Below are 24,273 nucleotides of genomic sequence, written 5' to 3'. Positions count from 1 at the left end.
TGTTTTTTCTTTGTTTGTTTAACAAAAGTGGGACGTGTCACATACACTTTTTATAGGACGGCATAATCTGCGTTACGCAAGTTGTTCTTTTATCTTGGTTGTAAATTTTAAAATCTAACGGTTTAATTAATTTTGATGATGTGAATTAATAAGAGATCATGAAAGGTGCCTCCAATTAGTAGATGTAATGTAAGATGTAGGATATAAAAAGTCTATGCTAAAAAACTTAATTTAGTTTTCTTGTTTTTTTTATGAACATTAAGTTTGGTTGTTGATTATCTCGCAAAAAAAGTTTGCTTGTTGATTGGAGCTTAGCAGTTCTCCGTATGTACGTCCATGTCCTTAGTTGTGTCGTTTTCAAGTTGAGTCCGAACCGAATAGGGCAGCAGCAACATTTTTTTTTTTGATTGATAAAGGCAGCAGCAGGGTTAGATCGTGTGTATATATACAGGCCGGCCGGTTCTTTAGATTTTTTTTTTTGCATGATAATACGTGTCTCATTCATATCATAAAGATTAAAGTACAAGTCACGTAAGGACCGACATGACAAAACTGAAAAGCTAGCAGAACATCTCTGAGGTTGACACCAACGCCCATCACGTGCCTTCGGCACCACGACAGCAGCCACCGAAGAAAAAAATAATGGATCACCTCCTCACCCGAGCTCGACGCGGCTCCATCGCTGATATGCAGCTTTGCGGACCTTCAAGGTGGCTCACCAAAAGTGAAGCCCTTACCGTTGAGCGAATCAGACCGGGGCAACATCCCGGACACGCCATCGAACTCCAGATCAGGCACCCCACCGCGACTAAGACGTCGCGGAAGGAAACCATACCTGCCATCCACGAACCACGAACCCAGCACATGTTCCGTCTTCCAGATGTCGTCGATGCAGACCAATATCTGCATCCGCTCCTGGACTACCTCCCAAGCTCCGCGCCGACGCTGGAGCAAACGCCGTCGCAACGGCGGAGCCCGAGGACACAGGTCCAGCACGAGGATGCCGCCGCCGTCACGCCATCCTTGCTTGAACAGACTGGTTTCCAAATCCATCCCCAACCATAGGACCGATGGCCTTGTTAAGAAAGGATCCAAAGAATGTTAGAGAGAAAAACAAACGAGGTACGTCAGGTAACCTCTGCTGATTCGTACGTATACGATCTGCAAGCCTAGGTCCTTCTCCCCGGCCGGCGGCACATCATGTCAACGCCGGCGCTCCTGTCCGCCCTGCGCAGCGCCAGCCGGCAGCAGATCACCGCGTCCACCCTACGCTCACACGTCTTCAGGATCGAAGGGTTCATGCAAGTCTTGAGAAGGCGGCCAATGGTACGTCGGTCATGTCAGACAAGTTCAGCGTCGGCGGCCATGACTGGTACATCGTGTGCTGCCCAAACGGCGATGTGAAAGAGTCCGAGGGCCATATCTCCCTCTTCCTCTGGCACGCAAGCCACGTCAAAACTGGCGACGCCACAACAACCATCATGCTCAGCATACGCGACAAGTTAATGAAGCCGTCATGCAGTAACGTAGGGGATTGCCACTTTGACGGTAATGCTGGTTGGGGCTGGAAAAAATTCATCAAACACCAAGATTTGAACAAGGAAGAGCTCCTAAAGGACGACTGCTTGTCCATCCTTTGCCACCTCACCGTCGCCGAGTACGCCGATGAGCAGATCACCGCGTCCATGGTGTCAACACCAGGACCAGTCCAGCAGCAGGCCACGGGCTCCCACGTCTTCAGGATCCAAGAGTTCACGCAAGTCAGGAAGAAGGTGGCCAATGGCGAGGAGGTCTTCTCATGCACGTTCAGCGTCGGTGGTCACGACTGGTATATCTCCCTCTACCCAAACGGGGAAAGAGAGGAGGCCGACGGCTATATCTCCCTCTTCCTCCGGCACCACAGCCACGCCACGACTGGTCAAGCCACAGCAACATACAAGATGAGCATACTCGACAAGGCCTGCAAGCCATCTTGCACTAAAATAAAAGAAGGTCACTGCTTCACGAGCCTAGGTTGGGGCTGGGTAAAATTTATGAAACTCGAAGATCTGAACAAGGAGGAGCACCTCAAGGATGACTGTCTATCCGTCCTATGCGATGTCACCGTCGAGTACACCCAGGACCATCAGGCCGCTGCGGTCTCGCCCATCATGTCAACACCAAGGCTCTTGTCCGCCCTGAGTGACACTGGCCGGCAGCAGATCACGGCCTCCACCGTTGCCGCGAGGCAGGCCACGGGCTCCCATGTCTTCAGAATTGAAGGGTTCACGCGACTCAAGGAGAAGGTGATCAATGGCTCCCCCGTTACATCAAAACCTTTCCACGTCGGTGGATATGATTGGCTTATCCAGTGCTACCCAAACGGCTACAAGAAGAAATCCAAGGGTTGTATCTCCCTCTACCTCCACCGGCAAGACAGCCACGCTCAGACCGGCGTCGTTATGGCATCGTACAAGATGAGCATACTCAACACCTGCTGGAAGCCATTTTGCACCTGTACCTCGTTAGAAGAAGAGCACTACACGAACAATGCTTTGGGCTGGGAAAAGTTCATGAAACACGAAGATCTGGACAAGGAGAAGCACCTCAAGGATGACTGCCTGTACATCCTCTGCGACGTCTCCGTTGACCTTGGACTGCACACCGGCGATTATAACGATGAGATTGCTGCGGCGGAGGAGACCAAGCCAGCGCCGCCTGAACTCGAAGAGGCCATCTGGAAGAAGCAGGCATCAGACGTCAAGACTAAGGTCAGTGCACACAGGTGGCTGAGGTTGATCTGTTGGCCCATTCAAGATTAACCGCCCACTACTATCAGTGGCGAAGCTTGTGCCGGGCGGGGGCCTAGCCCTTTATGGATTTGCTTCTTTTTGACTTCACAGTGTCTACAAGTGCAGCTTCTGTAGATTTTTTTTCCTTCGATTTGATTATCTGCTAGTATATGTTACCTGCTGCATGTCTGAGTATCAACTATATATAAGTACAAAAACCCCCTCTTAAGTATCTATTATTAAGGTGAAGTGAAGGCTATTAGTTTCTCTCGCAGATATCAAAGCTTGAAATTATATGAGAAACAACGGGAACGCGACTTCGTTCATGCCCTTGTTGCGTTTATATGGTCAGTTGGTCATGTAGGTTATTGTTACTTCTCATGAGTCAAGAGTCACACCGTAAATATTGCTTGAATCATGCATGACCATGGTAGACGAGCAGTACATTTTTGGCTGAACTGAAGATTTCATGGTCATCAGCTCAACGGCCGTACCGCCATCTTTTTTTTGGAACGTAGGCTCCAGAAGAGCCCGGCTTTGAATTAACAAAGCCATCAACCGGCCAGGATTACAGCGACGGAATACAACCACACTCCAACTAAAAGGAAAGAAAACAAAAGGCAAAGATACAATGGCGCCTAGGAGCAGCTCGCAGAAGCATACAACAAGCTAGCAAGCATAGCTAGAGATGCCATGAACCCCAAACACACCGAGAACCAAGGCAAAAACGCTAAACGTCTCAGGAAAGAGCACCGACGACGGAGCAAAGCACGCCATAGCCGAACGCCTGGGCTTGAAGGAGACACATCCATCCAGATCCATCGTCACAGAAGGCCCCTGCCTCCTCGCCTGGCTCGAGGCGCCGCACCGGTGAGCGATGGACATGCTCACCCTAGAACCTGCATGAATGGCATCGCAGGAAACCACAGGTACGGAACCAGGCGTTCCCAGCCTGCCGACGACACCTAACCTGAAACAGAGCAACGCCAAATGCAAGAGTCCAGGCATGAAACAGGGGCGAGCTGTCGGAATGCACAAATGGGCAGCAGCAATGGCCAAATCCAGATCATCGGCTCGCTCGACGAGCAGAAGAGCAGCCACCGGAGGAGGGGAACCCTATCCCCTCCCGTCCTGGAGAATCCACGGGCACCGGAGGAGCCCTGCAGCCCAACGAAGAGCACCAAACCAGCTTGACCACACGCCCAGGAGGACACCGCCGTCGCTGGAGACACGCCGCCGCCGCCGACACACTCCACCTACACCACGCCGCCGCCACGAAGCCCACCGACACACTCCACTTACACCTACAACGAAGCCCACCTACACCACCGCCGCCGTACTGCCATCTACTTCCGTTCCTCCACTTACACTAGCGAGCCCACCTAATAGACAGGGACAGCCTAGTATAGCAATCTTCATCTTCATGCTTGAACCACTCGCTCGAAATATCCTCCGCATTGAGAAGAACGGTTTCCTTGATACTCAGGGTTTTGGATTTCCCTATCGTTAGGGACCCCTTAAACTCTAAGCGAGTCGCTTGAATAGGCACGGCAAGGAAAGGCCGCACCAATGGGAGGCACACATGGCGGTGCGATTCATCGCAGAGAGAGGGCGGTACTGGATGGGCAACACGCTGTAGAGGATTAACACCTGAATTGGCAGCTCTGGTGAATACGGTGATATCACGATGAAATATGTCTGTGTGCGCGGTGATGGAACCGTGTATACTACTGGAGCATAGCTCACATGGTATGCACAGCCATACACTCAGGGTGACCTCCACAGCATCATTTATCACCGCGCATAACACATCTACTTTGCCTTTGCTTGTTTGGATGGTGACAGACTTGCATTTGTCAGACATGGGCGAATTGAACCAATCCACCAGCTTGTTGGATACCTCCACAGGTTCATTCTCAGTTGCGTCAATCTTCACTTGAAGGAGAACGCCTGATTCGGCTGAGATGTACCTAGATGGCCCCGTAGGAGGCAGCTCCATCTGCAAACATGCATATATGTGAATCGCATACCAACTGGATTCCCCCAGAAATTAGGAAGTTAGTAAGAACATACCCTGAAAACATGTTTAGTTCTGGGATGTTTTAATTCCCATTGCGCTTTGCTTGAATTAAACGCATCCACACTCTTGCTCTGGCTGATGATCTGTGTGGCCATGCCATTGAAGACCAATACTTCGCCAATGAGAGGGAAATATGTATATACCGCAAAAATCTCGAAGAGGGGGTCGCTTAAGGAATCTCTGAGGGACCAGCGCGGCGGTGGCAGCTGGGGCCGCTGGATCATGGAACCGGAACCTCTTTGGGAACGGGCGACGTCAATCAGCCCCGGGAGCTCCCGTGGTGCCTTCTTGCAGATGGCGTAGCCAGGAGAACTAGTACCGGCGATGCGGATCAGAGGGCCGGAACCACCTGTGGAACGGGCGACGTCAATCAGCCCAACTAATCCCCGGAGGTCGATCAACTTCTGCGAAAAAAGTTAAAACTAACGAATTCGTCCATCTAGATGTAGCTAAAATTTATTCGCAGAGAAGGATAGAACTAAAAAAACAGAAAGATAGAACTAAAAAAAATCGTAACAGATCTGGATCTTCTCCTTGCATACCTGAGAATCGCAGGTAGAACATGTTCTTTGGGACGGCGGTCCGAGGGCGATTCGAGGCACAACCTCCTGCACGCTTGTGGCTCCATCGGCGTTGGGCACGCTCTCGGTTCCATCGGAGGCGGCCGGAAGGGGATTCATCGCGTATCCAAACCTAGAAGCCCTCGAGCCGGCACTGGTTTGGTTGCCGTCCTGCCGGGCTGGCCCTTTTATTTGGGAAATTGGGACGGTGCTGTAGTCTGAGTCCGGCTGGGTTTTCACCCTTATCCGGACATGTCAAATTTATCTCTAATCTGTTTTTTCTTACATCAAGGACGCCGATAAGTGCCACACGTGTGGGCGTTAGGAAGACTGCCCACACATTTTATGTGGTGTATAAGAGGAACAGTCCACATACCTACGTGTGGGCAAAACAACTAATGCCCACACACCTCTTTTTTCCCCTTCCGGTCCCTCTCACATGCGTGCGTGTGGGCGAAGTAGATAACGCCCACACGTCCCGTATGTCAGGCCTCGTACCTCGTGGACCCGCACGGCACGCGTGACAGTCACTGCGCGCCCGCAGTTGCCATGGTTCAGACCCTCGTCCATGTTCGTTCAACTGCAGTTGCCATGTCGCTGAACTACGGTTGCCATGTCGGATTTGCAGTTGCCATGGTTGCTCAACTGCAGTTGTCATGTATGGTCTGATCTACTGTAGTTGCCATGATTTCAAAATTTTAGAAGTTGCCACATACTAACACTAGGCAGTTGAGAGAGTTGCCATGTGCTCACAAGCATGCTAGGGCAGTTGTCATGTAGAAAGGAAGAGTTGCCATCTTACGTGCACGTTAGGGCAGTTGCTATGTACCATACAAAATCACATGGCAACTCGGTAAAGAGAGAGTTGCCATCTGCTTACGTGCACACTAGGCAGTTGCCGTGTACCCTGCAAAACACATGGCAACTCGGGTAAAAAGAGAGTTGTCACCTGCTTATAAAGCACACTAGGGCAGTTGCCATGTGCGCTGCAAAACATATGGCAACTAGCAGCTTAGGTGTGAGAGAGGAGACGGGCGTGTGGGCGAGATGGCAAATGCCCACACACTAGCCCTTATGTGTGCGTGGAAAGTGGCGTATGGGCGAACTCTCAACGCCCATACACCAGCCCCTTCTGTGTGGCGAAACGGCCGTGTGGGCGACCGTGTAAACGCCCACACACCAGGCCAGTCCTACGTGGTACTGGAAACATGCCAAGATTCGTGCGCTCACGAATGGATGCGGATCCACACGTGTGGGCGAGATGCAAACACCCACACGTGTGGGCGTTAACATTTTCGTACATCAAAGTATCTTTATTGCAAGGGATCACCATATTATCTTTTACAAAAGTATCAACATTCTCTACAGGCGGATCTTCCATCCATCCCGCACGCATCTTACTTCTAGCTAATTTAGCTAAATCATGGACAGCACAATTAGTCTCTAGGAGCATGCTGAAAAATAATATGAGAAAAATCAAACGCAATGTGATATATATCATTAAAAAATGCCGCTGATAGACCGAAAGCAAAATCTATTCTTCATTGTCTCTATCACCTCGATGTTGTCGAAATTCACATCTATGCGGTTACATCCGACTGTAGTTGTCAAACTGAGAACAAATCGTAAATCTGACTATATCATTGAAAACTACCTCGGTCATAAACATATCTCGGCACCAATCAATTTGCCCTTTTCTGCCACGACGAATCTGCCATCGAGTTTCTGATGACCGCTCCATACAAGCCCTTAAGTAAGTCTGGGTCAAAAGCTCATCCACATTTAGCTTCACATACTTGCTTGATGACCTGCAGGTGCACAGAGCTGTTGTAGCACTTTCATAATAAGTGAAGTGTCGAACCCATAGGGGACAAATAGGAAGGAGTTACAAACCCCACAACTACGCTATCCTTTAGAGAATCTCCAGCTGCGCCCCCAAGAGCCCCCCCCCTTCCCCCCCGGCATTTTTTAGCGTCGGCGGGCGAAAATCGGCCCAGTCGCGCCCCCAGGATCTCATTTAGCGTCGGTTTTGGCCGAAATAACATCCGACGCACCCGAGCCGAACCCAAGCACCCAGGGGTCACCTGGGGGCGCTGGCAGAAGCGAAAAGGTGCGTGGGGCCGCTCTATCGGCGAGAGGAGGCCCTTTTCCCGCCGTTTTCTCCCACTCCCTTCCCCGACTTCTCTCTCATTCTCCATTCCTCCCGCCACTCTCCTCCTACTCCCCTCACAGCCGCCGCCATGCCGCCGAAGAAGTACGTCGTCCCCCGCGCAGCGACAGACGCCACCGCCGCCGTCGCCCAGCGGGAGCAGAGGGCGCCGCCGTCCAAGCCCATGGGCATGTCTAATGCCGACTGGAGGGGGAAGTTTAGCGCCAGGGAGTCTGTCACCACCGACCGGCGGAACATGGCAAACGCCAAGAAGGCCCGGGACAGTGCGGCGCTCGCGGCAGCGGCTGCGGTGGAGCAGGCGGAGCGCTCGGCCGAACAAGTCGAGACAACTCGCGCGGGGATGATGAATCCACCCGGCGGCCATGGCCCGTACGCGCCCAGGAGCCAGCAGGGCGTCGGGTCTCCGACCGGCTTCGCGTCGTCGCCACAACCCTGGGGATGCACGCAGTTGCCGGGCTAACGGTGATGCGCACGGTGGGTTCAACCCCAACATCACCTTCCCCCATGGTCACCCGGCCCAGCGTGCAGTACGCTCCGTGCACCTACTCACCGCCGGCCTACGCATCCTCCTCGACGCTGCCTCTCCGCCGTGGCGCGCTGTCCTTCTCACAAGCCTCCTCGTATCATCTCGGCGACACCGACGCGACGGAAGCTGACATGGAAGACATCATGGCGGCCGGCTCGGCCGCCGCCGCCTCCCCCAGGTTCACTGGCCAAGATGATACAATAGACCTCAACGGCGACATGGACGGGGAGCTCGACTACGGCGAGGAGGAGCTAGAGAAGGAGGAGGAGCCGGCGATGAAAGGAAAGAAGAAGAAGAAGAAGGGGCGGCCAGGACCGGCGAGCCGCGCATCAAGTGGGCGTCCTAAGAGGACGAGTGCCTCGCCGAAGCGTGGAAAGTCGTATGCCTCAACCCGATCACCGGCACGAACCAGAGCATCGACACATATTGGGCCAGAGTACAGGACGGGCTGAAAACGGCGCAATAGGTTAACATGCCACAAACGGGCCGATTCTAACCACGATCCGAATTTGACCCATTAGGGGAACAGGCCAGTAACGGGCCGAAAGTAATCGAGGGCTAGAAAGGAGCGAAAGAATGTATGGGCCGCCAGTAGGCCAAAAGCTAACATAGACTGGAAACGGCCTATGTGAATCATGGGCCGCTAATGGGTACAAAGAAATTTACTGTTCATTATGGGCCTGAGTCACCGTGGCCACTAAAGGGCCAAAGATACGAAAGGCCTCATATGGACCGAAAGACATCGTGGGCCATACATGGGCTGAAAGTGAAATGGGTTGGTGTTATAGTCGACGACCCACATGACGCCGTTAGGCCCATTTCGGGAAGGCCCTGACGGGCCGTGAGTTTACGGGCCTTAAAATGGGCTATATGCGAACAGACCGTTAACAGGCTTTTCATGGGCCGGCCCACTCGCTTTTGACCAGGTCAAACGGGCAGGCCTTTGTAAACTAAATGGTCCAGTGCTGGGCCGTCGCACGTGTCGACATATGATAGGAGTCTATCTGACCCAATGACGAGCCGACACGTGGATCATCCGGCGAATGAGAATTTTACACGTGGAAAATCTTCATTAGTCTGGGCTGTTAACGGGTTATCGGATCCAAAACCGGACCTGATAGCTTAACGGCGACCCGTTACGGTGGATGCCACGTGTCAGTTACCCTTGATGAAAGCACTTCCATGACGCGTCATTTATCGTCATGGAAGTGAACACTTCCGTGATGATAATTTTGGTATTGTCATGGAACACTCCTACGACATCACAGGTATGACTATCTTGATTCTGTCATAAAATCATCATGGATGTACATGCATGACAGAAAATGTGATCTACTATGGCAAACATGTATCATGACGGAAGTGTATTTTTTTTTGTAGTGCAAGACGCTTTGGGTTTCACTAATGATCTCTGGAAGAAAAGCTTTTAATCTTGAGGCTAACATCTTTGAGATAACTTTATACACAACATTACACAAGTTTATTGGTCTGAACTATGTGATCGTCTCCAAGTTTTCAGATCTGCCGGCCCAGGAGTTTTCAGATCTCCTATAGAAAATAGTGCTGTCTTCACCTCTTCTGCAGTATAAGTGGCCTAAAGAGAGTCATTCATATAACTAGACACACATGGTTTAATTTTATTTAAAACATCTTCATTTGGTACAGCATCTTCTGAAGAGAATAATTGTTGGAAATACTCGGCAATTAAAATCATCATTGCATTGTTATCCTCTACCCAGTCGCCACCATTATTCATTATGCGCCTGATGCGGTTCCTCTTCTTGCAAGCAGTTGCAAAATTGTTAAAAAAATTGGTGTTTCTGTCACCAAATTTCAGCCAGTTGGCCCTACTTCTCTGCACCCAGTATAATTCTTCTTTTTCCAGATTTTCAGGTTTGTCACAACCGTAATCCCTAACTTGCTTCCCTGCTGGCTAAAACAGTAAAATTGGATGCAGAAGGCATGCCTTGATTCTGAAGTGCGCCAACGGCCAGAGGAGCTCCTGCCGGCAGACAACAGCTCATCGGCGGCTATGTGTGGATTTCCCTCCGCCTCCTCCCGTCCTCTTGGTACGCGCCCTTCCTTCTTGTAATTCCACGTGAGTAGGCGGGCAGGCTGAGCGGCTATGCCGCGTGGGCAGGAGGGGTGAGCGGCGATGGGCGCTCAGGTGGACATAGCAGCGAGCGGCCAGGTGGTGCGGGCGACCACGGTGATCGGGCAGGCAACGACGGCAGGCGCTCTTACGGATGACAGAATCTTCTCTGCCGTACCATTGTACCAGATGCCTAAACAGATATGGATAATCAGTACGTCTGTAGTGCCTAAAAATGAGAAAAGAAAAAGTGAAATCAATAAAAGAGGAAAATGGCATGGTAATCAAGGTGCCAACGACTTGAGTGGCAATTTTGTGAAGCCAATCTTGAAAGTGTAAATTTTGTGAAGCCACATATTAAAAGTGGCAAATGTCCATTTTTCCCGTTTCTCACTACCCCATGAGAAAGTTGTGTACGGAGCAAAAAAAATCGAACTCACGACCTCACATACGTTGAGGATGGACGTCGAGAACATGCAACTTCGCCAACAGCTTGTTTGTGAACTACTTGAGCTCAGTACTAATATATTCCTAGCTCACAAAAATTTGAATTCAAATTACGATTAAAAAATCGAGCGGTTTTTCCTTGGAGTTTTACGGTAAGCGCGGTATCCGCATTCCTCGCCACCCTCGTTATTTTCTTGGGATTAGATAGCCAAAACGTTGGTAGCATGTACCTCAGGTATTCTACCAGAACACAGTTGTAAACGATCCACCATGGGAATGACCAGCAAGCCACGGGATTACGATCTGCAGTCCCAGAATGATTCCATCCAATAGGCATTTCGCCGGAAACCAACTGTGCTGTCCATCCAGGGAAGTTCGTTGAACATGAACCTAGTCATTCCCGAGATGCATTACAACTCAGATGCCAACTAATGAGAAGCCTTATGCCATCAGCCTCCTATACAATATATTTAATTCGTCAGCATCATGACATGTTACACTGTCCTCTGGCAATGCAACTAAATCACTATACAAAGAATTAGCTTAGTCTCCTTATGTGATTACGGAATAACAGACGGCCGTTGATATGAATGACTGAACCTCGTTAGTCAGAGCGAAGACGATAAACGTGCCTACATTCCTAACTCAACTTGAGTGTAGGTGATGTTTATATTTTGGCATACAGCTAATGCAAGGAAGCTTCATGGCATAAGCATCTCCCAGAACTCAACGATGCTACCTAGTACTAGAAAAGGATATATAATAGGCAAGTCTTGTCTGGTCACATAAACTAAGTATTGTCCTGTCCACACAACCACACACCCTGTCTAGGATGACAATACTAATGAGTATTTGACTATTTCCCATCAGTTATGGGCTTATAGGATAAATAATGATGCAAAACAATATTTAAGGCATTTTACAATTATCAAATAAACTCTCTCGGAATAAAACAAGTGTTGCTACTTTATATGCAGGAAAAAGAAGTTACCTAGATTGTAAATAAATTGCAGCATGGTCAACTGAAACCCGGAGTGTGAACGCAGACTACTTCAAGTCCTCAGCTGTCAAATGCTTGTTCAGTTGCTGTACAACCTTGTGAAAGACAACGGGATAAAACTTTTAAACAAGACAAATGGATGTAGTCGTGGCATAATTAGCAAACAGGCAGCTGCCAGGGAAACATGGATGTAGTCGTGACCTGATCCTCCACGATACCCACTACCACCGCTACCTCGCGTTCTACTACTGCAATGCGACTGCATTCGCCGCGTCAGTTGTGGTATGCCTCCTCCTCCTCATTCTGAACAGCGAGTCCAAAGCCTGGGCAGCTGCATTGCGGGTGCTCATGGTTCTTGATTTACTGGGCCTCATGGGAGCCTATGCTGATGGAAGCTGCCGTGATACATTCACAACCATCTACTCTTCAGTGATTATGTCAGCCATCCTCCTATACATCATGATTGCTTTCTTCGTCTATGTCTTCTCGGGGAATCCTGAGAAGCAAGCCGAGGATCCTAAAAATCACAAGCGTGAAGATCAGCATGAGGTCTTGATGCTACTCGCGACCTTTGTTGTTACTATCACATATGTGGCTGGGCTGAACCCACCAGGTGGCTTCTGGAGCAACTCCAAGGATGGCCACCTTGTCAGCAACCCAATTATGCAGGAACACAACTCCAGCCGCTATCAGGCATTCTTTGTCTGCAACACCACTGCATTTGTTTCATCCCTTCTTATTATCATTCTTCTCCTTGACAAGAAGCTGATACTTTCCTTACCTTCACTGAACCTAAACAAATCGTCTGCACGGTTTGTAGCATTGTATGGATTCATTGTCGTCGCGCTATTTGGCCTTGTTGGTGCCTATGCTGCTGGGAGCTGCAGGGAGCCTGAAACAACTACCTATGTTGTTTGCCTTATTGGCGCGGTTCTTGCCTATATCTCCCTTCAAGTCGTTATAACCAAAGCCATTACTGAAAATAATCGAGACTTATTCGTCGAGCCAGAAAGCAGCAGGTATGTAAAGCACTAGTTATCCCCCTTTGTATCCTGCAACTTAACTATGCTTAACTGAGTATTGTCAAATTACCAGGGATAATGAAACAACAGGAAAAGCCGAGGACAACAAAGCACTGGAAAGAGCCAAGACCAATGAAGCATCAAAAAAATCCAATGAGGCACTGGGAAAAGCCAAGGCTGAAGAACCAGAAAAATCCCAGGCCAACCAAGCTCTGGAAAAAGCACGCAACCTTGTTATATTGCTTGCTACTCTCGTTGCGAGCATCACTTACCAAGCTGGGCTAGATCCCGGTATTGCTCACAACACACCCTACACGGTACAAGGTGTTTTTCTATAGCAACTCAACAGCTTTTGTGGCATCATTAATTGTCATCACAATGGTCCAAAGTAGTTCCCTTCTTAGGCGCCATACACTGGAGGCAGCCATGTTACTGGATCTGTTCGGCCTCATAGGTGCATATGCCGCAGGGAGTTGCAGGGATGTAAGCTCCTCCATATATGTTGTCGCCTTGGCTGGAGCTGTCCTTGTCTATGTGGTGATTCATATTGTTTTCTTCACGTTAGACCACGGGGTCAAGCCGGAAGAAGAGACTGTGTTGGATAATAGGCGTGAGGTGTTGCTGAGACAGGTGTATCCATGGTTTTCAGGTGTTTTACTGTATCATGAACTTTAATGTTCTTGCGTTATAGAATTCTTTAAACATTGTTTCTTTAATGAATTTTGACATTAAAAAAAGTTAAATCCCTAAAGTCCATGTTTTGACACTACATATTTTGACATTAATGATTTGCCAAGTTAACTAAGCACTGCACATTTCTGAATTAACAAATGGCACCACAAGTACTCCCCTCCAGGCCGGATCATGCCAGCACCAAATAGAATTTAGGATCTCCAGATTCGACGGGGAAACGCCAATGTGAAGCTGCAATCATGGTAAGAGTTTGATTTATGAAGTTTACTAGTCTAATTGTATTCACAAGCCATCTTGAATTCCAACTTTAGTCAAAAATAAATCTTTGCTTGGATGTGCTTACAACATAAATTTTCATTAGGATAGGAACACTAGGTGTAAAGTTTCCTCGGTTAGTTGTTGAATTTACGGCATTTTGGTATTTCTTAATTCATCTACAGTTTGCCCTTCCTACTTGCTTGTTAATTCTGACCTTTTCTCATTTTGTTACTAGGAGTAGTTATCTGAATCATTGGGAGCAAAAATGGGAATAGTGCTCTAGATGGACACACACACACATATGCAGCGCACGCACAGAAATCAATTTTATTGAGATGACGGCCGTACGTACAGGACCCGTGCGATGCAGTGGCCGGGTCAAACGACCCGTGCGATGCAAAACGTACTTACGGGACTCTTTTTTTCTTTCCTTTTTCTTGTAAGTTGAGGAAGGAATGAAGGAATCCAGGCACGCATGCAGGGATGGATCGAGACCGTCCTGTTGGGCCTGACTGGGCTTAATTTCCACCACAACCACGCCCCGATTCTCAGGCTTCCTACCAAACCACACCCCAGACTCGGGCCGGATCCTAAAAAAGAGCCCAGATTTAGGCAAAATTGCTGCGGAAATGCGTCAGGTCCATTGCTGTCGATGGTGATAAATTTCCATGCGTCAGGTCCATTGCATGGTGCTAGTAGATTTGATTTAGGAAAAAGTATATTTTTCGTCCCTCAATTCTTTTGAAAGTATAGAAATGGTCCCGCAACTTCAAAACCAGCAAAGGTTAGTCCCTCAACTTTTAAAACCGGATAAGTTTAGTTCCTCATACCGCTTTCAAGTGGTCTCCTACCGGCGTGGACACGATTTTGACTAAAACCAAACACGTCATGCATGTTTGACCGGTCTTTGGTCCTTTCATCTATCTAAAGAGTGTAGACATTTCATCGAGCACATGGCATGCAATGTCTGCATGTACACAGTCATGCTTGCTGCACCTTGCCACGGCCGATTATCACCATCGACTGACAAGTCACGCCCCGTTTTGGGCTGCCCTGCGCGCCTCGCCGCACCACAGCTCCCTGGCCACCTCAGCGCACCACAGCGTGGAATTATATTTGGAAAGAGTAGGTACATCACAAAAGATGGACTTTGGCGCTGACTCATGAATGGATGACGGCCTAGCACTAGCGTGCCTCCCCCTCTCGCTAACGTCATGCGGCAGGCGCTCCATGTGGTGGAGGCAAGGGAGCCGCCGACGCGGTGCATCATGTCTTTGAGAGCTGGCTTCCATGGCCGGCGCTGCTCCTCAGGCGCCTATTCGATTAGGAGCATGGTACGTGGCGGGATGTGGCCGTGATCTACATGATTGTGGTCCATGTGGTGTAGCCTTTGTTGCGATTCTTCACGGTGAGCCACGATGCATGACGGGTACAATAAAGCGTCATGGCAAACTTATCCGACCCAACGTGATCACAGTGGGGCTTCGATATAGGTCGGCGAAAAGTACCACCTCAGAGTCTTTTTTTTTTGCCTAATCTCTTTTTATTAGATCTCTCTCCCCTTTATGATAGTTTTCTTTTTTACTTTGTTGGAGATATACTACCTCAGTACTACGGGTTTACAAGTCCGTTTAGCAACACAGCCGCGTCCTATTTTTATTAGGCCGCTTCTCTTGGCTGTTGTTTCACTGACTAAGGGAAATTAATTCCCAGCAGCTGCATGCCAAGGAGGCTGGCTGCATGCACGCATTTGGCTCGGGCCTAGTATTCTGCCCGCTGCATGCGTGAAGCTAGCCAATGCGCAAAAGCCAGCAGGTGCATGCAGAAATTAATACTCCGTCCATGAATCGAGGAGTTTGCATGCGCGTTTGTTTTGCCTTGGTCCCGCGGATTCAGACGACCGGACCAGTAATGCCAGACTGAGGTAGTAGCACATAGTACATTCTAGCTTGGCATGCAAGACAACTTTTTGTTTCATTTGATGGGATCATTAATACGCCACATGCATGCAACCAAGGAATAGCTATGTGTCATCATGACTGCATGCATATAATTATTAAACATATTACTAGTCCGAGGAAATACCATTAACTTTAGCCTCGATTACTGTTGGTGGCGTTACATAGATGCAAAAATGTATATTTCATAGTGGCCATGTATAAGTAAATGGAGTATGAACCTATTTATTCAATTAAATTGGGATATCTTCTAAATAACCATCAAGTAAGTTCTAAATGACCTGAACCATTCAAGTGAGTACTCGCGGAGCCAAAACCGGAGTTTGTATGGGCAAGTTGTGCATGTTTTACCGAAAGGCCTTCACCGGACGAATCATGTTCGCCACACCTCGTGATGGACTTCCGATTCAACAAATCACATTCCATACGAGACTTTCCCGCCCAAAAATTCATTTCCCGTCATATTTTTGTTTTAGGGTGCACTTTTCATTTTTTTTGGATCCCCCCCCCCCCGACATGTTTTGTTTGTTGGATAAACACCATGCAGTGATGAACACAATGCTCAAACTTTTGATATGCCGCTCGGTTCTAGCTGAATGCATACAACCATGGTGGCGGTCAAAAGATAGCCTCGGGGAGGACTCGCAACTTAAGCACATGAGGTCCGATCATGGCTATTCCGGAACCGTTGGAAAGCTCCTTGGGAGCCATTGATGAGGGATTCTACCTTCCACATCTCGGGCGGGCTCGGCCATCCGCGCTATGTATGCCCCAACACCACTGAAAAATTAAGCCACCCTACATGACTCTCTCTCTCTCTCTCTCTCTCTCTCTCTCACACACACACACACACACCTATTTGGTGCCTCCATAACCTGCTTATTCAGTTAAGTGGTGATATCTTCTAAATAATTATCAAGTGAGTTCTGAATGACCTAAACCATTTAAGTGAGTACTCCCGGAGCCAAAACAGAGTTTGTATGGGGAAGTTGCGTATGTTTTACGGGAAAGCCTTCACCGGACACATCATGTTGGCCACACCTCGTGAAGGACTTGCGATTCAACCGATCACATTTCGTACGATACTTTCCCGCCGAGAAATTTGTTTCCTGCCAAAGTTGTGTTTTAGGGTGTGATTTTCATTTTTGGACCGTCCCCCCACACATGTTCTGTTTGTTGTTGCTTTGTTGGACAAACACCATGCAGTGATGAACAATGCACAAACTTTTGACATGCCCCCCAATTCGAGTTGAATGCTTGCAATCATGGCGGCGGTCAAAAGATAGCCTCGGAGAGGACTCGCAACTTAAGCACATGAGGTCTGATAATGGCTATCCCAGAATCGTTGGAAAGCTCAAGGGAGCTGATGATCAGGGGATTCTACCTTCCACATTCCGGGCAGGCTCGGCCATGCGCGCTATTTATGCCCCAACTTTAATGGAAACTTAAGCTACCCTACATGATCCCCCCCCTCTCTCTCTCACACACACACGCACTCTCTCTCTCTCTCTCTCTCTCTCTCTCTCTCTCTCTTATTTGGTGCCTCCATAACCCTATTTTTTACTGGCCAATATTTTCCAGCTCAAAAGTTTGGCTCGTGATTTTCAATTAGATCTACATGATTGCGGTCGATGTGGTGTAGCATTTGTTGCGATTCTTCATGTTGAGGCACGGTGAAAGACAAGTACAATTAAGTGTCACGGCAAACTTATTCGACCCAACGTGATCACAACGGAGCTCTCTCCTAGCGTGGTTGGCATGTCTAGAACCTCTCTAGTACGATAACGTGCGTTGCCGGTCAAAAAACTTGAAATTTTCACTATGATGGTGAGTGTCTCAAACAGAATCCCAACGCCCAAAACATTGGAAAAAAAATTAGGCATGGAAAAAAATTGATTGCGATTCCAAACTCGTCAAAAATTAGGGTAAAATTGTGAAAAAGCGCGCAAAAACGGCTTTTGCTGCCGCTTGTATTTTTTCTTTCTTTTTGGGGCATCACCCGCTTCTATATATGGCCTGTGAAAAGTACCACCTAAGAGTCTTTTTTCCTGCCTAATCTCGTGCTCGTTATTTTTATTAGATCTATCTCCCTTTTATGTTAGTTTCTTTTTTACTTTTTGGAGATACACCATATAGTGATGAAATATACACTCTAGTTTGGCATGCTTAGGTTGGATGCATGCAACCATAAACCCGGTTGGAAGTTGGCCTCGCGAAGGACTCTGCAACTTGAGCAAGTGAGCTCCGATCGAGGCGATTCCCAATGCCTTGGAAACCTTTCCGAGAAGCGATGATTGGCGATTCTTACCTTCAAGCTTCGGACGGCTAGGCCATATGTGTTGTTTCATGCCCAACGCTAATGACCACACGAGCAGCCCCACAAGATGAATAAGTAGACCCATCTCTCTTTCGTTGTTGTTGTCCATCAAGATTCAACCCCAAACCTAGCACTTGGACTTCATGTTTTATGTGTGAGCTACCCAAATTATATCATGATTTTATGCCACTGTTATCACCTACTCGTAGTATGAACCCGTTTATTCAATTAAGTGGGGATATATATTCTAAATAACTATCAAGTGAGTTCCGAATGACCTGAGCCATTCAAGTGAGTACTCGCGGAGCCAAAAAGGAGTTTCGTATGGGGAAGTTCCGCATGTTTTACCGAAAGGTATTCACCGGACAAATCATGTTCGCTACACCACGTAAAGGACTTCCGATCCAATCACATTCCGTACGGGACTTTCCCGCCCAAAAATTGTTTCCCGCCGAAAAAAATTCAGGATGCGATTTTCATTTTTTGACCCCCCCCCCCCACACACACACATATTCTATTTGTATGAACATCAGGCAATGTGAACAATACACAAACTTTTGACATGCCCCCTGGTTCCAGTTAAGTGCATGCAATCATGGCGGCGGTCAAAATATAGCCTCGGGGAGGACTCACAACTTAAGCACACGAGGTCCGATCAAGGCTATTCCAGAACCGTTGGAAAGCTCCTTGGGAGTCGATGATTTGGGTATTCTACTTTTCACATTCGGGGCCGGCTCGGCCATGCACGCTATTTAAGCCCCAATGCTAATCAAAACTTAAGCCACCCTACATGATTCTCTTTCTCTTTCTCTCTCTCTCTCTCTCTCTCTCTCTCTCTCTCTCTCTTATTTGGTGCCTCCATAACTATTGTTCATAAGGGCCAATATTTTCCAGCTCGAAAGTTTGGCTCGTGATTTTCAGTTAGATCTATGTCTTCTATTTTTGTTTATTACTTTGTTGGAGACACACCATACAATGATGAACAATATGCTCTATTGTGACATGGCCCGGTTCAGGTTGAATGCATGCGATCATACCGCCGCAACTTGAGCACACAAGCTTCGATCGAGGCGATTCCGAGCCCATTGGAAATATCTCGCGCAGCCGAAGATCGGGGACTCTTACCTTCCGCCTGTCAGGCTGGCTCGGCCATACGAGTTATTTATGACCCAACGCCGGTGACGAGTTTAGCGGTCCTACATGATTGCGGTCCATGTGGTGTAGCCTTTGTTTTACCGAAAGGCCTTCACCGGACAAATCACGTTCGCCCCATCTCGATCCATGTTCCGATTCAACCAATCACATTCCGTACGAGACTTTCGTGCCCAAAAATTCATTTTTCGATGAGGAGGACAGGCTCGGTGGGCTCCTGCGCGTCGTGGAAGGACTCTTGTCTCTTAGTTTAGTTTGGTGGGGGCTGCCTGTTTTTGGTTGGAAGCATCTGGTGGTTTTCTCTCTCTCGCCCTAGGCGGAGGTGATGTCTGGGTCTCCGCAGTACATGATGCGCGTGATGCAGGTCTCAAGGGAGGACATCCCCAACAACGGCGGCACATCGCGGGGTTAGCTCGCCGCCGTGTTCGCCGCTTGCTACAACAGCCGACCGACCCATGACACCTGCTGCACGAGGTGGTCAGGCATGTGGCCTGCCTGGGCGTGGACAACATCCCCATGCCTGTTGTTAACCATCCTCCCATTCCATGGCGCCGGTAGAAATGTGACATCCGCATAGGCCAGCCAAAAAGAAACTAGTCCGATCCGTCGGATGTGGGCTAACGGTCGAGATCAGTCAAGAGGGTATCGACATGCGGCAGACGAAGATGGGCCAATTAGAAAGCAGCAAGGAGCCAACATTTTTTTAATAACCCAATATAGACCCTATCCAACAAAATATTCGCAGCCCGCTCCTAGTAAGAGATCCCGTCGTCGAATGTACATGTGCGGTCAGGATCTGCCTGCCTACCAAGGAGAGGGGGGGATCCATCCGTGGGTTGTGGATATGGGCCAATCAGCGAGCAGCAAATGAAACGACATCCCCCTCTCCTCTCTGCGACTGCGAGAAGCTCCGACCCGATTCACATAACTTCCATTCTCTCCTCTCCTCTCCCCCATCCTCCCACCGCTGCCACCCACCTCGTCGCCTTCCTCTATCGTCGTAGACCTCGCTGCCGGCCATGGCCTCCCCCGCCCTCTCCTCCCCCCTCTCCTCATCAGACGACAGGAGATCCGCCGCGTCCGCTCCACCACCTATGCCGGTCGATTCCAGCCGAATCTGGCGGCGCCCAGCACCCTCCCGTGAACACCTCCCTCTGCTCTGGCCTCCTCTTCCACCCAGCCGGACTCCAGCAGCCACCCACACACAGCCCTCCCCGTGGCTAGGGTTTCGGCCGGCGACTCTGCTTGGTCGTGATCCGCCACAACCCTCGGCGACCTCGACGGATTTGCGACGTAGCAGCGAGGGCCACTTGCTCCAACTTGCGGCGACTACAATGGCGAGGTAGGCTCTGCCTTCCCTCCATCCAAATCTTCTCCTTTCTTCTCCCTCTAATTTCCGCAATTTTCTCTTTGTTGGATTCGCTTTGGAGCAGCAGGACCCAGCCATGGAGCAGCGAGGGAGAGTAGGACGAATCCTCTCCTTCCTTCTCTCTGATTCCCTCGTTTTTCTCTTGGTAGGATTCCATCTGGAGCAGCAGCTGCCCTCCACGGATGATGACATCACCATGGACGGAGATGGAGCAGCTGCAACATCAACAACTCACCCGATGCATGCAGTGCGGTGCGGTGCTGGTGCAGTGCAGGGAGAGGACGACGACGCCCAGCCATGGATTTTGAGCAGCAGCAGCAGCTCAAGGTCCCTTCTCCTCCACGCCTCCCTCTACCCCTCTCTTGTTTCATTTTCGTAGGCCTCATGTGCTTGCTTGCCTGTCCAGATTAGCTATGGTTCAGGCTTTGGCAGCCTCTGGAGGCCTGAATCTACTTCCTTCTTCACTCAATTTAGCTGGGTGCTAACTGTTGTCAGGCCCTAGTGTTGAATCAGATGGATATTACTAGTATGGGTTTTCAATTCTCAAATTGGTTATCACCTAAACTGGCTTGCAGAAACGAGGCCTATACAGAGCTAATAGCAGCTACGCACGAGGCTGTCGCCGCCGGTGGCAATTGGGGTATTTCTTCAAACATGTTGATGGGGAGCAGTTGGCCCCTCGGCTGGGTTAATCTTTCTCGGGACAAGGCTGAGGTGAGCTTTGGGTGTCAGGTTGTTGTTTTGGTGTTTTAAGTAGTTGTAGCTTCTGTTGCTCCGACAACCGTTCTATCTTTTGAGCTTTTGATCATTGTGTGTGTTATCACTGTCTGAAGCACTAACGGTGGACTCCCTCCGCTTCTGGGTGTACCTTGACTATGAACTCTTCTCTTATAGATGAGCAAGTGCTTCTGATAAGTTTATCCTGGATGTACTTGAGTTTATTTTCAAGAATTTCAGTTCGGAGGCTTTCTGTTGTCCCGTAACAACGTCCACCATGTATGTTGTAAGATATATATTATGTCACATTCAACTTTGACGTCTACCCCAACTTGTTTGGGACTAAAGGCTTTGTTGTTGTTGTTGTTGTTGTTGCAACTTTGACGTCTACTTCGCACAACTTCAGCATTATCGTTCATACAGTCAACTTTAGCATTATTGTTGTTGTTGTTGTTGTTGTTGTTGTTGTTGTTGTTGTTGTTGTTGCAACTTTGACATTTCCCTGCTATATGATGTGTGTGTGGTTCCTTATGGTCAGTCACTTACTAGCTAAGGAGTTTGTTTTGGCATCATCTTGCTGCTCAATTAGCTTGCTTTTTGCTCTGAGTCATTGCTGTCCAGGGAGTATTCTTGTCATGTGCTTCAACTCTATACTCTGCCTGTTTGATTAGGCTTAGGCAACGCAACCTACCGATTCCTTCTCGTTTGCCAAGTGCTACAACCTGAGAGAATTTGCCTGATTTGCTGCTGATCTAAATCTACTTACATGCTTGACTGAATTTTGATGGGTGCTACTACTGTCAGACCCTAGTGCTGAATCATATGGACATTGCATTGTTTGTCAGTTAATTTGCTTGCTTGCTGCTGCAAAACTTCAGTAGAATTTAGTTTGCCAATTGGTGTAGTTGGATTTCTGAAGTTTACTGAACACGTTAGAAAATAGATGGCTGTTGGAGCAGTTGCTTTAATTTGTACTATATGCTTCCCATTATTAGTATGGCTTTTCAGTTCTCAAATTGGCCATAGTCTAAACTGGTTTGCAGAAATGAGGCCGGCGGAACAAACATTGGCTGCGCGCGAGGTTGTCGTCATGGCTGGCAATTGGGGTCTTTCGGCAAACAAGTCCATGGGGGCAGTTGGTGCCTTGGCCGGATTAAGCTTTCTGTGGATGGCGCTGAGGTGAGCTTTGAGTATGAGGTTGGCGTTTTAGAGTTTCAAGTAGTTGTAGCTTCTGTTGCTCCGACAATCGGTCTATCTTTTCAGCCTTTGGTCATTGTGCGTTCGGTATCCGATGTGCTAATGGTGGATCTCTCACTTGCTGGGAGTAGCTTGACTATGGACCCCTGTAGATATTCAAGTGCTTCTCATAAGTTTCTCCTGAGTGCACATGACTTCATTTTCATGAATTCCAATTTGAAGGCTTTCTGTTGTCCTGTAACAACGTCCACCATGTATGTTGTGAGATATATATCTGATCACATTTGACATTGATGTCTACTTCGCACAACTTTAGCATGGTTCTACATATAGTCAACGATGAGATTCCTCTTTTATGATTTATGATTGCACATCCTAGCTAGTATGTGATCATTACCATGAACCACCCTGTCATAAGTTGCACCCGCATCGAAAGACAAGGCCATCAATGAAACCCATCTATCAAGGTAGATCCACGATGTTAAGTGGAAAGATCGAAAAAATAGTATGAAAAACCGAAAAGTGGGGTTCAGTTTAAAAAAAATGATGGGAGTGTGCAAGGAAGGAAAGCCAGCATAGAGGGGTGCTGGTGGGAGGTGAAGTCGAAAATAAATCATGAACTTGAAAAAAAAACATGTGTACCGGCCTACCAAATCCACTTTAATAGTAGAGATATATGTGATTTTGTAAGATAAAAAAGATATGTTACTTTTGTTGTGTTAGGAAATTTATGATTGTCAATTAATAATACTCCCTCCAATTCTAAATATAAGTTTTTTAGATATTCCAATATAGACTATATACGGAGCAAAATGACTGAATCTACACTCTAAAATATATGTATATACATCCGTATGTACACGCACGGCCGACCCGGGCCCCGGCTGCGAGGGGGGGGGGGGGCGCTCCTGATGTTCTTCACGCTACAATTTCCTTCATTAATCCATGGTTTCCTTCCTTAATCTTCGCTTCTAAAATAGGGTCCTATTTGTTTTATCCCAATTAATTTCCTTCCTTACCGGCAAGGACACGATTGAGAAACATCCCAATTATTTAGTCTGATTAATTAGGGGTAGTTATGAAAAATAATCGCTCCTTATTTCTTTCCTTAATCCACGAGAGTACTAGCGTACTATCAGGTCATATGCGGGCGAACACACGCTACAAGCGAGAGAATGGAGGAGTGCTGCCGCCTAGACTCGGAGCAGGATTGAATCGGAGGCGCCACTCTTGACTCTCCCAGATACGAGATCGCGTACAAGTCACAACAAGAGAAAGTATGTCTCTGATCTTCGTCTATACAGTCAGTCTATGCATGCCATATCAGATTTTTATCACCATGATTGATCAAAAATTATCAATGGTCATCCGTATTGCCTCTTCACTGTTGCAACTGGCCACTCATAATTGATTTATTAGATACTGTTTATACATAGGTAGGGCTGCAAGAAAAGCTCGAGGCTCGTGAGCTGCTCGAGATCGACTCGTATTTTTGCTCGACTCGAGATCGACTTGAAAGAAAATGAGCTGAGTATGAGCAATTTATGTAGCTCGATCCAGAAACGAGCTGATCTTGAGCTAGTATTGGCTCGCTCAGTTTTAGCTCGATAGCTCGATATCAGATAAGTATATTAAATAATTTTCATGTTTATTACAAAGAAATGGTTAGTTTATTACCATATATGTTGTGTACCAATTTTTATCCATTTTAGTTACTAACAAACATGGAAACTTAATTAAGAGCGAAGAAAATTTAGCCTCAATATGGTGCGTGATCAGCCATATGTTGAATATCTTGTTATTTCTGCGAAAGTTTGAGAGCAGATGCACTTTTGTTTTTCTTCTCTTGCTTGTTCGTCCATGCTATCTTATCTTCAGTTGAGAAAGAATAAGTCAAAATTTATAGGGATTTTTCATGTTGTGGCCTATCTTATGTCAAAAATT

At 48.0% G+C, this 24,273-nt stretch overlaps 2 protein-coding genes and 1 pseudogene across 3 annotated transcripts; 2 read left to right on the top strand and 1 right to left on the bottom strand.

Moving 5' to 3' along the window:
- The first annotated feature begins 1,323 nt into the window (after positions 1-1,323).
- On the top strand, positions 1,324-3,202 carry LOC123083258 (uncharacterized). Its single transcript, XM_044505339.1, has one exon. It carries the CDS (start codon positions 1,338-1,340, stop codon positions 2,799-2,801), a length of 1,464 nt encoding a protein of 487 aa, XP_044361274.1. The 5' UTR covers positions 1,324-1,337; the 3' UTR covers positions 2,802-3,202.
- Positions 3,203-3,339: 137 nt separating this feature from the next.
- LOC123083260 (uncharacterized) lies at positions 3,340-5,598 on the bottom strand. 2 transcript variants are annotated; one of them, XM_044505340.1, is made up of 3 exons: positions 5,394-5,598; positions 4,845-5,255; positions 3,340-4,770 (listed from the first exon to the last, which is right to left on the bottom strand). In XM_044505340.1, exons 1-3 carry the CDS (start codon positions 5,529-5,531, stop codon positions 4,141-4,143), a joined length of 1,179 nt encoding a protein of 392 aa, XP_044361275.1. In that variant the 5' UTR covers positions 5,532-5,598; the 3' UTR covers positions 3,340-4,140. The 2 variants fall into 2 exon arrangements, with proteins under 2 accessions (XP_044361275.1, XP_044361276.1); XM_044505341.1 differs by having other exon boundaries at positions 4,845-5,200.
- A 4,664-nt stretch (positions 5,599-10,262) lies between these two features.
- Positions 10,263-13,343, top strand: LOC123084347 (uncharacterized; annotated as a pseudogene).
- The last annotated feature ends 10,930 nt before the right edge of the window (positions 13,344-24,273 follow it).

Source organism: Triticum aestivum, chromosome 4A, assembly GCF_018294505.1.
Source record: "Triticum aestivum cultivar Chinese Spring chromosome 4A, IWGSC CS RefSeq v2.1, whole genome shotgun sequence".
NCBI classification, from domain to species: domain Eukaryota; kingdom Viridiplantae; phylum Streptophyta; class Magnoliopsida; order Poales; family Poaceae; genus Triticum; species Triticum aestivum.
This window is presented reverse-complemented; position numbering and strand designations above follow the sequence as displayed.

Bases quoted from the DNA above. Each gene is read 5' to 3' on its own strand.
- LOC123083260 (XM_044505340.1), bottom strand. From the start codon at position 5,531: ATGAATCCCCTTCCGGCCGCCTCCGATGGAACCGAGAGCGTGCCCAAC. The intron at 5,256-5,393 runs GTATGCAAGGAG...CTTTTTTCGCAG, and splicing joins GTTCTACCTGCGATTCTCAG to AAGTTGATCGACCTCCGGGG. The intron at 4,771-4,844 runs GTATGTTCTTAC...GCATGTTTGCAG, and splicing joins GAACTAAACATGTTTTCAGG to ATGGAGCTGCCTCCTACGGG.
- LOC123083258 (XM_044505339.1), top strand. From the start codon at position 1,338: ATGTCAGACAAGTTCAGCGTCGGCGGCCATGACTGGTACATCGTGTGC.